Here is a 16,934-nt window from a genome sequence, read left to right as displayed (position 1 = left end):
AACCTAAATTTTGCCTATTCTAGTTAGGGAAAATTAAACTATTTTCTATCTATGCATTCATTTTATTGGTCATATATGTTTTGATATAATTAAAATCCTATTATATCCTTTGACTTTTAAAATTTTTGGTAAACTATTAAAAAAATTTAAAACTAATTTGATATCTTTCTAAAAACAATTTGGAGAAAAATATAGGCAAAGCAACATTTATTTACTTATTGATTACTTTTTTGCAGTCGATAATTCTATATTCTCTTTGATTCGATTCGATTGCTCACAAAAGTTGAGCTATCATAAGTGTTTTTTCCTCTCAAATAACTTCAAACCAAATAACTTTTTTTCCTTTTCGGTATATCAATCGGGTTAGCCCGGACTGGCCCAAAGCTCGCAAAACCCGCATATATTTGAGTTCGACCTAGTCCGTAAAAAGTTTGAGCCTGTATTGTTGAAGCTCCACCCGGTCCAAACAAGGATACATGATTTTTCTTTCGAGAAAAAAATAAACTTATAATTTATAATTTCTTCAAAAAAAGAATCTATATATGAAACGAGTAGATTGAAATTTAAATATAGGATAAAAATCTATGTAGGAATCTATGTTATTATGAATTATTTTTGAATTCATAAGATTAACTTGCATTTTTTGAATCCTATACTATTATTTGGGGAGTACACTTTATAAGATACTCTTAACTAACCTTCTCTTTTGTAAGAATTTACTTAAGAATACCATTATAAATAAAATTTCAAAGAGTAAATTAATTCATCTCATTAAGGATAAACAAGTCAATTTATACAATTTAATTAATTTAATTTAATTATAAAAACGAAAAATACATTATTATTTTTATTTTTAAATGACCAATCAAAATGAATATATAAGATTTGATATCTAACTTACCTTATTAATTTGTTATTAATCATTATAGCAAGCAGCACGTTAAATGTAATGTATTATATGATAAAAAGAGTTATGATCTTTATAACCGAAACTATGTTAAGATTATATCATGAGATGAGTTAAATAAGGTTTGACACCTCTAAATATTTAAAATTTTGATTCTATAAGTATATATGAAACTAATGAATGATGGATTGTGCACACAATTTTTCATTGGGATTCTAAAATAAAAATATAGGTACGCACGGGTTGAATTTAATCTTATTATATACCAAAATATGTTTATTATATACGCAACTTTTTTCACTTACTACTAGCATATATCAAATACATACGTTTAATTTTTAACCAACAAAACATAAAAAAACCGTAAAAATCGAACTGTAACTAAACCGAATTACATACGGTTTCTATATGGTTTCACTTTGTACAAAACGAAAAAATGATACTAAACCGAGAAACCGTACCCCACCCCTAATATTTTCTCATCAAACAAAATAAAATAAAATAAAATAATCCTTATATGTGATTGTATTATGTAAAGAATTATCAAAATTGTACTATAAAACAAACAATAATCCAACTTTATATAAATATTTAAAAATTAAAATTTCATATGTGCTGTTTCAGCACGGGTTATGATCTAGTATATAGGATAAAGTTGCAAAAAATGGTGACTTGAAAGGTTTTTCTTTCTTTTGTAGTTTTTAAGCAAGTAAATTTCATGTAGGACCTCTATATCAAAATAAAAGACGTTTAAGGTAAATGCACACATATTTCGATAATTTATTTTTCTTTTAAAAACATGAGCTTGGATTATGAATTTACCAAACAAATACGTCTACAAACATAATCTCGTTATTCTCGTAGACAAGACATACGATAATCATACATGTCATATGATAATTATAGTATAACATTGAATATAGGGTATTGACATGCGGTGTATCTTATCTTAGAATATAGATACAAGATATTTTCAAATCATTTAACTTATAACAACAATTATATATACAGATTTGCAGCAACAAAAAAGTTTAAACAAAAAAAAAAAAATCAAAGCAACGGCCTAAAAAGTTCTGCAAAGCTAACGGATGTAAGAAGAATTCAAGAAACTGGGTTGTCAAATACATTTTCTGAGTAAGACTTTTGAACATTACTTTTATTATGTTAATCTTGTTGATGTGTTCCACGGAACAACATCCCTATTATGAATGCTTAATTTCCATACCCAAATACCATGGTGATGGATTTCGGAGCGGGTATTCCAATCTCATTTGCATTTTGTGTTTTTTTTTTTGGTTAAAAGTTAACAGAAAATAAAGTTTACTGAGAACAATTTTCTGTTAAGAATCTAACAAGGTACTATTTGTTAAAAGCACTTCAATAAAACAATTTGAAGCAAATCATGAAGAACAAAAATACACAGAAATCCCACGTTCTCAACTAGTGAAAGTTGAATCTAAGACAAAAATGCCTGCCTATTTTTCTAATTAACTAAAAAAAACACTCACACAAAAACAAAAACAACACCAACCAACACCAGCACCATTTATCAATTGTGGACTCCTCTTCTCTTTGCAGATGTTCTTCTATCTCCAAAGATTGAGTTTCTGGAGTAATTTTCTCCCATATACGTTGCACCTCATGAATGAAACATTTCTGTTTATATGGTACAACAATACATTTCGCATATGATCCTACAAAACACCGAAAAAACAAGATAAGTGGACAAAAATTCCACATAAAAGGACTCCGAATCATTATGTTAACCTCTTACCTCGGATACAATCCACGCGGTCTGAATCACATAATTTCCAAACGGATCTACAAGAAGAGAATCAATGTCACTTAGCAGCTCGGCTATGATCCTCCTGGAGCAAAATTCTCTATTTTCCAAACACTTCTGCACCACGTGACTCCCATACTTGTCATAAGAGAGTTGCACGTAATTTCCATCAAGATGTTTCGAGAGAGCACTTGTAACCTCACAATCTTCCAAATCCAACACATATTGCACCACGTAGTTTCTGACCAATAGAAAATTAGATTTTGATGTAAGAGTAAAAATTAACGCACAAATCATAAAAGCATCTTATCTTACCCGTAGCAATTCTTGCATAATCTCACAACATTAGTGATTATCTCCTTAATCAAAGGGTCTCTTAGCTCTCGAGAGGATTGTCTAATGCATTGGTTAAGCATACAATATCCATGTTGATCAATTGCAACTTGATAACAATTTTGAACAATCACTTCAAGAAGATACTGTCAAATATAGAAGAGATCACAGATGAAAAATGATCAGTAAAAAAACATAAACAAGTTCAAACCGGTTTACAAAATAAAATTTACGGTCTACCACTACTCATTTTCTTGTAACACAAGCAAGAGAGCTCGAAAGCCTTTGTTACACTTTTACTCACCACCAGTAGTGTATTCAAATATCCACACACAACAAAATTAAGTTTTGAAAGCTATGTAACCGCGACATTATAACCATAGTTCGAATCCGGCCATCTAAAATTCATAAAATGTGTTGGAAATTTAATTATTCACCATCTTGGTTATAAGAAATTCGGTGAAATTCTCAATTAGCTATAAAATCATATTTGAGGAACAAAGAAGTAAAGATGCTTACTCTGCTATGTGAAGGAGAAAAGTGATTGAAGCAGAACAAAATCACAAGATTAGCATTAGCGTCTTTGGTCAATAGAAGTGCAACATGGCATAGTGTTGCCATGAACCGAGCTATTTGCTCTACAGAACAAAGACTTCGCATCAAATCTTGTATTGCACGGGTTCTGTTATCTCCAACATAAGAGACAAAATACAAGTTACATAAATGGTAATAGTGAGCCTAAATGAAATGGACATAAGAATAATGCATACCCGTGTGAATCGACACAAAGCCTAACAAATTGAAGAGGTTGCTGAAGGACTATATCCAAAACCCGAGTGATCTGTTCATCGGTGCATTTCTCCATAAGCTTTTCAAAGACGCGATGGCCAAAAGGATCAAGCATCAATTCACAAACATTTGAGATCAAATTGTCAAATATCTTATCAATTGTCTCCTTTGAACCCTTGGCAATCACATCTTGCAACAGGCGAGACTCTATACGGTCTTTAGCACGCGATAATAGAGTATTGCGGATTCCAGACATATAACCATATGCATCACTCCAAGGGCTTTGGTCAAAGAAAGGATTACTTGGAAAAAAAGGAACGTCTACTAAATTTCCGTTGAAGGGAGGATATGGAGAACCCATGACACTAGCACTACGACTACGTTCATGAAAATCATAGTTATATGACCTACGAGCATCATACCCATTAACACAATTATTTTCTTCGGAGATATCAAATCTTCCAAACTCATGTTCTAGGGTTTGCAAATCAGAGGAAAATAAAGAAGCTCTGGTTTCAGGTGAATAATCACTCAAGGGAAACGAATGGTCGTAAGTTCTGAGAAGCTCCCACCTAATCCGTTGGGCCGGAGATTCCATGGCTTCCTGAAACGGTGTGACCGCCACTCTTCCGTTCCGATTGATCATTGGAGAAGACTGGACCACGACGACTTGGAGAAGGGTTTAGTCAAAAGAGATTTAGAGAAAAGAAAGATCCATCTGTTATACAATATCTTAGATTTATCGAAAAGGAAAATATATTAATCAGATTTAGATAATAGCAGAATATTCTTTTGTATTGATACTAGATCAGCACTCGTACTACAATACGGGTTAAATTTTATTTATTACAAAATTTATATATTATATATTTTAGAATAAAGTTGTGATATATTATAATAGTAATTGAAAAACTATAATTAGATTTTTGTGAGTCCCTATATATAATATTAGAATGAATATATTTTCTTTTTTTAATTATACTTAATTATGGATATATTTTTTAAGATAAGAAAATGGAAAATAAAATTATTTTAATAAATTAATATAGTCTGAACAATGAGTTAATTTATATTAACAACCACAAAATGAGATTGCATATAATTCAGTTAGATCAAAAATCAAAATATTATAAATGAATCGCTTCTAAAACGTAGATTATTTTTAATTAATTAAGAAAGTTAGCTATTATTTTGAATTAATTTAGGAAATTCTTTTTTCAATTTATAATTCTTTTGTTGTTGAAATAGAGATTTGTTTGAGGTAACTACGGAATTTACCAATTATTCGCGTAATCGAATATGATATGAACATATATTTAGTATATAATATATGTGGATGTCGGATTCACACACTCAAGTATTTATTTATTTAGTGAGAATGATTATTCTTGAGGACAAAAAATGATGTGACAAAGCTAAAAATTGGTGTGAAAATGGTTACAGTATATTTGCTCAGAAAGAATTGCGTGTGTCTTACATGGCAATTGACCCTCCTACTTATACTTGTAAAAACATATTTAATTCCTAATTAAATATAATTATTCTATCTTAAATGCGTCCGTTTCGGTCTTCGAATTTATTGCTTTAAACGTTTGAATTTGAATTGACTCCGATCTTCATGAGCTTCGCCCTTTAGCCCAAAAAGTCCCGATCAGAAATATACTTGATTTCGACTTCGTTCCCATCTCGAGGTGCAACCACTTCGATCTCTCTTCGCGGTGTAACCACCTCGCCCACACCCTTGGCTTGTGGATCTAGTGGGCCTTATCCCTTGTGGGCTTCTCTTCTACCTATGTGGCAATCTTTGGTTGGTCCCGAACCATCCGTGCGGGATCCGACACCAACAATTAGCCCCCCAAGTCTTCCGAAGTGCTACTCTAGTTCGGAAGATTTTAATGCTTTAATGAACAAAGATTGCGCTTGAGAATCTTCTGATTTCCCGCCGAAAATCCCATCACTCCTTTAATTTCGGCACTATCCATTTTTAACTGTGTGACATCTGTCGTCATTATGGCCGTATGTTAATTAATTACTATTAAAACGGGAAAAACCTTCCCACTTCCCCCACGACTCCCGAGGCGGTTCCATCATCTTCATCTAGCTTGTGTGAGGTAACTTCTTTCATTTTTACTTTTACTCTTCTCCTTTAATCGAAATTTCTCTCTGCTTTCCTTCGCCAAATTTCTCTTCTCCAAACTTCAATTCCGAACACCATTTCTCTCGATGACTTCTGATTCCGAGAGACCCGAATCTCCGTCCTACGACGAGAGACGCTCCAGCAATGACGAATGCACTCGCCCAAATGACTTCGCTGGTCCACATTACAGATCCACATGTACTCTTCAATCCCTCGAGCGATTGAAAGAGCTTTGCCGGATTCCACCTGGAATCATGGCAGAAGCGCAAATAGCCAATCCTACGGAGTCCCCAAAAAATCACCGCGACGTCTACTTCTGTGTGTACGAGATCTATTTCAAAGCCCTAGTTCCTGAAGCCCTAGTTCGATACCTAGCGGCTCTTGAGATTGCTTTGCCTCAATTAACTCTCAATCTCCTCCGAACCATCCTTGGGATTATAACCGTTGCGGCGGAGGTTGGTTATATTATCGGAGTCCCCGAACTGAACGAGCTTCTAAGCGTGAGAAGTTCGTCGAAGAAAACAGGGTACTTCTCAGCGTACCCGAGTGCCAACAGAAACCTCATCTCTCATCTTCCGAATAAAGATGAGAATTTGCACCACTCTTGGTTTTTGAATAAGAAAACCCCTACTTCGATCTGGAAACCTTTCCGAAGTGCTTCCATCGAAGTGTTCTACGAAACCCGGTAGAAATTAGGTCAAGTATATTTTCTCTGATTATCTTACTTTCTTTCTACTAACTAGATTTGTTGTTTCATTTCGCAGCTTTCATTGCTCCGACTCTTCCATCTGAAGAATTCATTGGATTCTTCAAAATAGTCCTCGAGGGGGAAACCCTTTGGAACTCCTTCACCCTTGAACGGTTCATAGAGGCCAATCAAAAACTTAGGATGAGTCCCCCTGGACAACTTCATCGTCTTCCACCTCCTCCCCCAACTCAAGGGGTGTCGGCTCGGGCCCTCACCGCTCAGCGTAAAGTGCTTTCCAAGCCGATGATTGAGGCTTGCGAGGAGAACAAGGCGTTCCCTGCAACCGCCATTGACAAAAAAAGATTACAGTAGGACCTTACTGGTTGACGATGGCAGTAGCAAAGGGGCCAGATCTGCCGGTGCTTTCAGGTCAACTCCTCGTCGTGAACGCCGCGGTGACCGTTCTCCTCGAAGAACTCGATCTCCTCGTCACGACTCTCCTCGTCCTTCTTCACGAGATGATTTTAGCAACGAACCTCTTAAGAATCTGATTTGTCAAAAGAGAGAAAGGTCATCTCGTAGTGACTCTTCTCCTCAGAGGTAGAAGTCTAGGGCCCGGACTGGCAGTTCCCCTCAATCGTCTTCTCCTTCCCGACCAATGGCTCCCCCTCCTCCTGTTGACATGTTCTCCTCTTCCCAACATAGTGGCGAGAAGACTGTCCGGAGCGCGTCTCCTAAAAAGGTGGGGTACTAAGTCTCGAGATGCTCCCCCGAAGTCGAAGGTTGTACTCGTCCCTCAGAGCAAATCGCTTTCGGGTCTGGCGGCTATTCATACATACTTTTAAATTTTTATCTTGCTCACATTCCAAATTTTACAACTCTTCTCCTTCTGCCTTCGCAGCCATGGAGAAAGAGGGTAGCGTCTTTCGATGCTTCAAAACCCGATCTGGTTCGATCCTGCCGGATTTCGACAAGTGGTGCCCTGTAATTCGCGAACGCTTCTTACTACATGTGTATCATTCATCCCGGGTTGGTGCCATTTTATTTTTCTGGTTTCTGGTTTTGTTATCATTCTTTGTACTGACTCACCATCTCGATTTTATGTGAAATGTCAGGCAAACAGCAAACTCAACGACATGGTTGAACACTACGAGGGACTGTTGCTCAGTCGGCAACAGGAGATTGACATGGGGAAGGGCAAGTTTTCTGCTCTCGAGGATGACCTCCGCTCTTCTTCCGGCTCTAAGCATGAATTAGAAGACCGAGTCGATAATCTCACATCCGAACTCGCGAAGGTGAAAAGTGAACTGCAAGACCAGTACGACCGGAATTGCCAACTTCAGGATGAGTTTCGGCGTTCAAGGTAGACTCTCCGAATCCGAATCGGCCGCCTATTCCTTGAATAACCAACTCGTCGAACTTGACGCGAAGTACAAGGCGATCGTCAAGCTGAGGGACTCCGAGTTGGCAAAATCGGCCTCGAAAGCCAGGAAAGAGGTCAAGGAACACGGGATGGAGTTGATTCAAGGGTCCATCCGCTTCATGAAAACCGAAAAGGCACGATCGGTGCTTGAATCGGATATCAAGGAGCACGAGAGCAATTTACACTTGCTAGACCAAATTCATGAAGAGGGTTTTTCCGAAGAGCAAGAAAGGTCCGAGCTGACTGCTAGTTTAGCCGAAAAACAAAGTCGCTTCGCAGCCATTCCCGCTTCCTCTTTCAACCCTCAGCAGTTCGAGGAGTTCTTCACCGAGTCACCTCTCTTAGGTGAATCGGGTTTAGACTGGGCTGGTAAGTTCATACTCCTTGACACTTGTCCTCTACTTTGCTTTTTATTTTTGACTGATTGGAACTGTTCTTCGTAGATCCAAGTGATACAGAAGGTGTTGCCCCATCTGAAGTCCCTGCCGTACCGGTGGTCACTCTGGACGTTGATAGTGTTGTTGGAAGCGAGCATGGGACATCTTCTGAACAAGTCCTGGCGAAGGAGCCGAATGAACCCTCGTCAACTGAAGTCGAGCCCGAGATGGGTGCTAACCTGTAGTGGCTGTGTCCACTATAAACTAGGGCTTGTCCCATCTATTTGAAAGACTTAAAGTTTAAACTTGGATATGTTTTTCGCCTAAGGAGGCTTTATTGTTATCTTCTTTTGAACAAGATACTTGCATGAGGAGGCTTTTAAACCTTTTCGAGTTGTAATCCCTAGAGGGTTTGGTTAAAACAATGTGCGGGTTTTCAAAGTCCGCTTTTAACACTTTTTTGCCTTGTGGCTATGTTTTCGAGATTTTTAGGCTGATCAGACCTTTCTCTTTAGAGTGCGAGAACTAAGCTCGGCTTAACGCGAGTTCCCCACTTCGGGTTTAGTTAACTCGGTAACTTTGTTGGGCTTGGGCCTAAAAACTTTTTGTACTTAATGGGCTTTTTGCCTTAAATGCGACGGTTGCTTTTTCCTTTTACCCTCCTTGGGAAATAGGAAAAGCCACACGTCTTTAAGGTAATAACTGCCTTTTCTCTATTTCCGAAAATGGTTTAAACCACTCGGACACGCTACCATTACTGGATTTATGGTTCCAAGACAAACCCTAATCCTATTATAAATAGGAGCTTCTCTGCCTCTTTATTTTCTTCAAGGGATTTCAAAATTTACTTGATTAACTTCACAAGAATGGACAACGAAAACGTTATTCCCATCGATCCTAGCAGCCCACTATTCCTGTCCGGTGATGGTTTCGAGCCGGCCGGCGTTCTCTTTCCTCACGCTGTATTTCACTTCCCTTCGAGGGAAAAGAAAGAGGCTTATGACTTCATGGACAAGGTTAGTATCCATCATTTTTTTTTTTATCAAAATTTTCTGTCTTTCTCCTTAATTCACTCGTTTCTGTGACAGGTTGTCGACAAACATCGCCGTTTGTGCGATGAGAGGCAGTGGCTAGGTGGAGAGGAAGGTGAGGGCTCTGGAGAGTGACCCTTTTCAATGGGAGTGGAGGAACTTTGATTCTATCGCGGAGATCCCGAAGATGCTCCGGATGTATCTCCGCGATAGAGGTCAGGTTCCGGGACCCGTGAATGCCCCGGTCGACGTCACCCCTCTTGACAGCGAAGAGGAGGACGAGAAGGAGGACGACAATCCTTGCAAACGTGTTCGGTACGAACCCGGAATGGATGGCAAGAAGGAGGCGTCCACTTCGAAGTCCAAACCAGCGATGAAGGAGCCTGTTCCTGAGCCTCTCCCATAAATGTCCCGAACTCTGCTCATTTTATTTCACCTCATTTTTCTTTAAAACTTTTGGACTCGTAATGGACTTCGGCCCATTTTGTTTATGGAAACCTTATTACCTTCCTTTTTCGAAATATTGTCGGAGATATATCTTGAATGAAGGATTGGTTTAAGGCATAAATCTTTCCGCGAATCACTCTGCTCCAGGATGGAAACCGTGGCTTACTAGTGATACGGTGTCCTTATAAATTGTAACTTCATCTTCTCTTTATCCTTCATCATTCTTTTCTTTTTGCAGGTATGGAGTTCATCCTTCGATGTTCAGAGTCTATGCCAGACTTCTCCAGGGTAGGGATGATGGATGAAGATGTTCCAAATGTGCCAAGTAGGCGGCCTTCTCCACCTCGCGGCTTCTTCAGATCCCAGATCCGAACTCCGTGCGCTTTGATCAAGGACCTCCCAGTCAGAGATTAAGAAACATCGATGGCATTCATAAGGGCGCTTGCGATTCAACACCGGAAGCTGACGCTGGAAAGGAGGAAACTCCGAAAAAGGATTAATCGAATGCAACGCAGGATTACTGCGATATCGAGAGATCTTCACGTCCTCGGCTCTCACCCCGGAGAATGGATCGAGCTTGGAATCTCGGAATTTGCTCGTATTCCGGATTGTATGATGCCGATTCTCGATCTCGCTGGTCAAGGAGTTCAAGTGTTTTGCTCATCAAGAAGATTTCCCTAATTCGAAGTGTGTGAAGATCGACGCTTCGTTTCATTTACTTAAATAAATGTTTTGTTTCCAGTTTCTATATGTTCGCCTAGTCGAACTTTATTCATCTTGTCCGTTCGCGTAGTCGAACTATTTTCTAAAATAAAAGCAAATTTTATTAGTATCTGAACTCGTTTCCGAGCTGCCTACGTACCCATTTCGGGATCAAGCCACACCGTAGTCCATGTACATAATAAAAATGCGTGTCACTTAAGCATAAAACTTCTTTAGGTTGATCACATTCCAAGGTCGCTTGACTGGCCTGTCTTCTAAGTCTTTCAACCTATAAACGCCATTGCGAACCACTTCGGTAACAATGTAAGGTCCTTCCCAATTAATGCCGAGTTTCCCTACGCCTTCTTCTTTTTTATTGTCAAAGACTCGTCTTACCACATAATCTCCTACAAAGAACGGCCAACTTTTGACTTTAGAGTTGTAGTATCGAGCTGCTGCCTGCTGGTAATTATGAATTTGAATTAAAGCTAGATCTCGCCTTTCATTGATGGTATCTAGCGAGTCTTCAAGCATTGCTGAGTTCCCTTCTTCATTCAATGGTGCTTCTGTTTGGCGAAGTCCAGGTACATTGAGTTCGGCCGGTACTACCGCCTCCATGCCATAACCAGAGAGAACGGAGTTTCTCCAGTAGATCGCCTAGGGGTTGTGCGATAAGCCCATATGACAGGTTGGAGTTCATCATACCACCCTCCCTTTAGGTGATTCAAGCGTTTTTTGAGATTGCTCAGAATCGTTTTCTTTGCGGCCTCGGCTTGGCCATTTCCTTATGGATACCGTGGAGTAGAGTAACTGACTTTGATCCCCCATTCCGATCAAAAAGCTTCGAACTTGTGCGAAATGAACTGTGGCCCATTATCAGTAACTATCTCGTATGGAACCCCATGTCGACATATAATATTTTTCCAAATGAAAGTATTCACCGCCGAATCTTTGATGCTAACATATGCTTCAGCTTCAATCCACTTCGAAAAATAGTCTGTCAAGACCAAAAGGTACTTAATGTAGTGCTTTATTGGCTCCCTCCAATCAGCCCCCAGTCTTTAGCCGGAATTTGGTCGTCTTCATGAAATATTCGTGGTTCCGGTTTGGGATGCTCGTTTGGTTCAAGATCTGGTTCGGGATGCTTGTTTAGTTTAAGAGTACCCTCTTCGATTAACGGCACGGTCTCTGTAACTGTTTTCGGAATTACGCCTTCTGACAAGATAACAGGCTCCTCGCTACCGCTTTCCTTGGATTTATTAGGATCAGATATGTTTGATCCTCTTGATTTTCTCCGTTTGATGAGTGGCAGCTTGATCTCAGGTTCACCACGGTCGCATGCCGCTGCTCGAGATCTTGTAATGACGAAAGTTTCTTTGTCATCTTTAATGCTTCGTTCCGAGATGCATTCTACCGGAATGATTATTTTCAATTCAGGATCTGACGTTGATGCTAATGCGGCAAGTGCATCCGCTGTTGTATTATCTCCTCGAGGTATACGAATTAGCTCGAATTTCTTGAAGTTATTTGATAGATCTTTTACAACTTTGAGATATGCTTCCATTCTTGAATCTTTGGCTTCATAGTCTCCATTGAACTGGTTAACTACTAGTTGTGAATCACAATAAGCAACTATTTCCTCAGCTCCAACTCCTTGTGCCAATCGAAGTCCGCCAATTAGGGCTTCATACTCTGCCTCATTGTTAGAAGCATTAAATAATAATCGGAACGACTATTCCAGAATTTCCGATGTGGGAGATTCCAACTTGATTCCCACTCCGGATCCTTGTTTTGATGAAGATCCGTCTACGTGCAACTTCCAAGTCTGGTTCTCCGGCTGTTCTGGCATGCCAAGTACTGGCAACTCGATCAGGAAATCCGCTAAAACTTGGGCCTTCATGCTGACTCGGCTTTTGAATTCTATATCATATTCGCTCAGCTCTATCGCCCACTTCGCCAACCATCCGGACTGACTCGGACTATGATGTATTGTTCGAAGTGGCTGGTTAGTTAATACTTCGACTGGATGGGATTGAAAATATGGGCGTAGCTTCCGGGCTGAAGTCACTACCGCAAGTGTGAGTTTTTCAATCATTGTATACCTGGTTTCTGGATCTGTTATTGACTTACTTATGTAGTAAATCGACTTTTGCTCCCCGCGGTCCTCCCAGATTAAGACTCCACTAACCGCATGATTCGAAACTGATACGTACAAATAAAGCTTTTCATCCACCTCGGGTTTAGACAATACAGGTGGAGTAGTTAAGTATGCCTTAAGTTGCTCAAAGGCTTCTTCACACTTCTCATCCCAAAGGAATCCTTTGTTTCTTTTTAGAATTTGATAAAAAGGTAAAGATTTATCCGTTGATCTCGAAATAAAACGATTCAAAGCCGCAATCCGCCCAGTCAACCGCTGTACTTCCTTGAAGTTTTTTTGGAGACGGCATGTTTAGAAAGGCGTTGATTTGATTTGGATTGGCCTCAATTCCCTTTTTTGTCACAATATAGCCAAGAAACTCTCTGGATGGGACTCCGAATGTGCACTTCGCCGGGTTCAGCTTCACTTGATATTGGTTAAGAATTTCAAAACATTCCTCCAGATGCTTAATGTGGTCCTCTTTTTTCAACGACTTAACCAACATATCATCTATGTAGACTTCCATTGTCTTCCCGAGATGATCGTGAAACATTTTATTGACCAACCGTTGATAAGTTGCTCCTGCATTTTTTAAACCAAAAGGCATTACTTTATAACAATAAATACCTCTATCCGTGATGAATGACGTTTTTTCCTGGTCCTCGGGATTCATCATTATTTGATTATAACCCAAGAAGGCATCCATGAAGGTTAATAGCTCATTCCCAGTAGTAGATTCTACGAGCCGGTCTATATGCGGGAGCGGGAAACTATCCTTTGGACATGCTTTATTGAGGTCCGTGAAATCGATGCATACTCTGTCCTTTCCATTCTTCTTTTTGACCATGACGGTATTTGCTACCCACTCCGGGTACTGTACTTCCCTTATGGACCCTATCTTTAAGAGTTTGTCCACTTCGTCATTTACTATTTTCGCTAGCTCCACTCCGAGTTTTCTTCTTTTTTGTTTTACAGGTTAGAGCTTGGATCCACGTTTAGTTCATGACAAATTATGCTTGGATCTATGCCAGGCATATCCGCTGCTGACCACGCAAATGACATCTTGTTTTTCCTCAAAAGTTCGATCAAAGCCTCTTTAGTTTTGCCGATCAAAGTAGCTCCAATTCGGACTTTTCGATCTGGTTTGTCTTCTTCTAATACTACTTCGATCACTACGTCATCCTCTTTCTGCCCACTAGAAAATCTTGGAATTATTCCCTTCTTTGCAAGCTTCGTTAATTGCTATTGGATCTTCAAACGATGACTAGCTAGATAACACGTTCGCGAAGCTTCTCGATCTCCCCGAATTGTTTCCACTCCACTCTAAGTTGGAAATTTGATGCATTGATGATATGTAGAGGGGACTTCATTTGATAAATCCACGGAGTCCCGAGGATGATGTTGTAAGCTGCCGGTTTATCAAAAACAACAAAGTCCACGATTTTTGACACCTTTTTGGCAAGAACTGGTAGCTTGATCGTTCCGAGAGACATGGCCGACTCACTTGTGAACGCCACTAAAGGAGACAGGGGTCCCACTATATCTGCCCGACTAATCCCCATTCTTTCCAAAGTACTCAAAAAGATTAAATCGACCGAACTGCCCGTATCGATGAGAATCCTCGATACTTCGAAGTTGGCAACGTCCAGGGTAATGACGAGGGCGTCATCATGAGGTCTTTCGAGGTGCCGTGTTTCTTCTTCGTCAAACGATATTGATGCACATTGAAAGTCCACTTCCTCGCCCAAGTTTGCTTTGAGTGAAACATTTCGCCTATGCTTCTTGATGGCACTAATCGAATCTCGGCAAAGTTTGGACCCTCCTAGAATTACATTGATCTTTTCTTTCGAACTCCTTGGTTCTTCTTCATTGGACAACCTTGGTCTTTTGGAGTTCTGATCTTTGGCGCTATCTCTTGCTTCGTGATACTCCTTCACGAAATCCTCTATGCCTTTTAAGGACACTGCAATCTTTGGTTAAGTGCCCGGTTACCTTATGGATGTCACAATATACTCAATTATGGATATATTTTTTTAAAATAAGAAAACAGAAAATAAAATTATTTTAATAAATTAATTTGGTCTGAACAATGAGTTAATTTATATTAACAACCACAAAATGAGATTGCATATAATACAGTTAGATCAAAAATCAAAATATTATAAATGAATCGCTTCTAAAACGTAGATTATTTTTAATTAATTAAGAAAGTTAGCTATTATTTTGAATTAATTTAGGAAATTCTTTTTTCAATTTCTAATTCTTTGGTTGTTGAAATAGAGATTTGTTTGAGGTAACTACGGAATTTACCAATTATTCGCGTAATCGAATATGTTATGAACATATATTTAGTATATAATATATGTGGATGTCGGATTCACACACTCAAGTATATATTTATTTAGTGAGAAAGATTATTCTTGAGGACAAAAATTGATGTGACAAAGCTAAAAATTGGTGTGAAAATGGTTACAGTATATTTGCTCAGAAAGAATTGCGTGTGTCTTACATGACAATTGACCCTCCTACTTATACTTGTAAAAACATATTTAATTCCTAATTAAATACAATTATTCTATCTTTATGCCTCCGTTTCGGTCTTCGAATTTATTGCTTTAAACGTTCGAATTTGAATCGACTCCGATTTGAATCGCCCTTTAGCCCAAAAAGTCCCGATCAGAAATATACTTGATTTCGACTTCGTTCCCATCTCGAGGTGCAACCACTTTGATCTCTCTTCGCGGTGTAACCACCTCGCCCACGTCCTTGGCTTGTGGATCTAGTGGGCTTTATCCCTAGTGGCCTTTTCTTCTACATATGTGGCAATCTTTGGTTGGTCCCGAACCATCCGTGCGGGATCCGACACCAACAATATACCAAATTCAACCCGTGCGTGGAGTCTATATTTTTATTTTAGAATCCTAATGAAAATATTGCGTGCACAATCTATTATTCGTTATTTCCAAAATTGCTTGCACAATCAAATTTTCAAATATTTTGTGGTGTCAACCTTATTTAATCTATCTGATCATATAATCTTAACATGCCGTCTATTATAAGGATCATAATTTTATATCATATAATATATTACATATAATCCTCTGCCTACTACAGTATAGAACCTCTATAAATTAATACTCGATAAATTAATAAACCCGATAAATTAATAAATTTGGCCGGTCCCTAGTCGAGATAGTGTAAAAATTAACCAAATTCGATTAGATAATAAGATAATAAGTTTTTTGAAATCCCTATGTAAAAATAATTTTATATCATAAATTAATAATCATATAAATTTGCATATATATACATATATAATAGTTTTAGTGTTTTTCATAAAAATAGCCAAAAGTTTTTGTAAGTTTTCAAATTTTGAATATGCATAAATTTTGTTTTAGTAGTCGTATAGATTTTTAAAATACAACAATGGATGTCACTATTTACGAATTTTAATTTATGTATATCGTTTGTATATGTGAATTTTATAATCGTTGTTATTCATTATCAAAATAAATTATTTTCTCTTCGAATTATTAAGTGTTTAAGGTTAAAACTATAAAATTTATAACATCCAAAACATTAATTTTGTTTAGATCACATTGCTTTAGCTCGTATTTTTTAAAAAACGTTTTCACAATTGAAACAAAACTTTCTATAAATTAATAAATATTAATTTATGCTATAAATTAATAAGTATTAATTTATAGATAAATTAATATCACTATAAATTAATGAAATATCATGGTCCCAACATTATTAATTTATAGAGGTTTTACTGTATAACTATTTTAAATATATCTTTTTAGAAAATCAAATTAAAGTATTTATAATTTTTTTTTATCTTTTTAATCTATTAAATATTTATGATATTCATTAAAATATTAAATTAAACTATTTTTAAATGTTCCAAATTAAAATCTTTAAAAATATTTCTTGTAGTATATAAAATTATGAATTTCAAAAAAGAATTATATGAAATTAAATCGAAATATTCAAACAGTTATAAGAATCATAACTCATTTGTTAATATAATATATTATATTTAACCCACTGCCTATTATAAATATTTGTTTTTAAAAAATCAAATTAGAGTATTTATTGATGATATTCTTTAAATATTTATGATATTCTTGAAAAATATCAAGTAAAACTAATTTTATATGTTACCAATTAAAATATT

General features: G+C 37.5%; 1 protein-coding gene and 2 pseudogenes across 1 annotated transcript; 2 read left to right on the top strand and 1 right to left on the bottom strand.

Annotated features, from left to right (window-relative positions):
• Positions 1–2,225: 2,225 nt before the first annotated feature.
• On the bottom strand, positions 2,226–4,490 carry LOC9308474 (pumilio homolog 15). Its single transcript, XM_002872359.2, has 5 exons — positions 3,794–4,490; positions 3,543–3,705; positions 3,006–3,169; positions 2,682–2,931; positions 2,226–2,601 (listed from the first exon to the last, which is right to left on the bottom strand). Exons 1-5 carry the CDS (start codon positions 4,456–4,458, stop codon positions 2,494–2,496), a joined length of 1,350 nt encoding a protein of 449 aa, XP_002872405.2. The 5' UTR covers positions 4,459–4,490; the 3' UTR covers positions 2,226–2,493.
• Positions 4,491–5,962: 1,472 nt separating this feature from the next.
• LOC110227403 lies at positions 5,963–8,682 on the top strand (annotated as a pseudogene).
• Positions 8,683–9,303: 621 nt separating this feature from the next.
• Positions 9,304–10,329, top strand: LOC110227494 (annotated as a pseudogene).
• The last annotated feature ends 6,605 nt before the right edge of the window (positions 10,330–16,934 follow it).

The sequence above is a fragment of the Arabidopsis lyrata genome (genome assembly GCF_000004255.2).
Source record: "Arabidopsis lyrata subsp. lyrata unplaced genomic scaffold ARALYscaffold_6, whole genome shotgun sequence".
Lineage (NCBI taxonomy): Eukaryota > Viridiplantae > Streptophyta > Magnoliopsida > Brassicales > Brassicaceae > Arabidopsis > Arabidopsis lyrata.
This window is presented reverse-complemented; position numbering and strand designations above follow the sequence as displayed.

Excerpts from the sequence above, each read along its gene's own strand:
- LOC9308474 (XM_002872359.2), bottom strand. The coding sequence starts at position 4,458 with ATGATCAATCGGAACGGAAGAGTGGCGGTCACACCGTTTCAGGAAGCC. Across the intron at positions 3,170-3,542 it reads TTTCTCCTTCACATAGCAGA|TATCTTCTTGAAGTGATTGT; the intron begins GTAAGCATCTTT and ends TATATTTGACAG. Across the intron at positions 2,932-3,005 it reads TTATGCAAGAATTGCTACGG|AAACTACGTGGTGCAATATG; the intron begins GTAAGATAAGAT and ends TCTATTGGTCAG.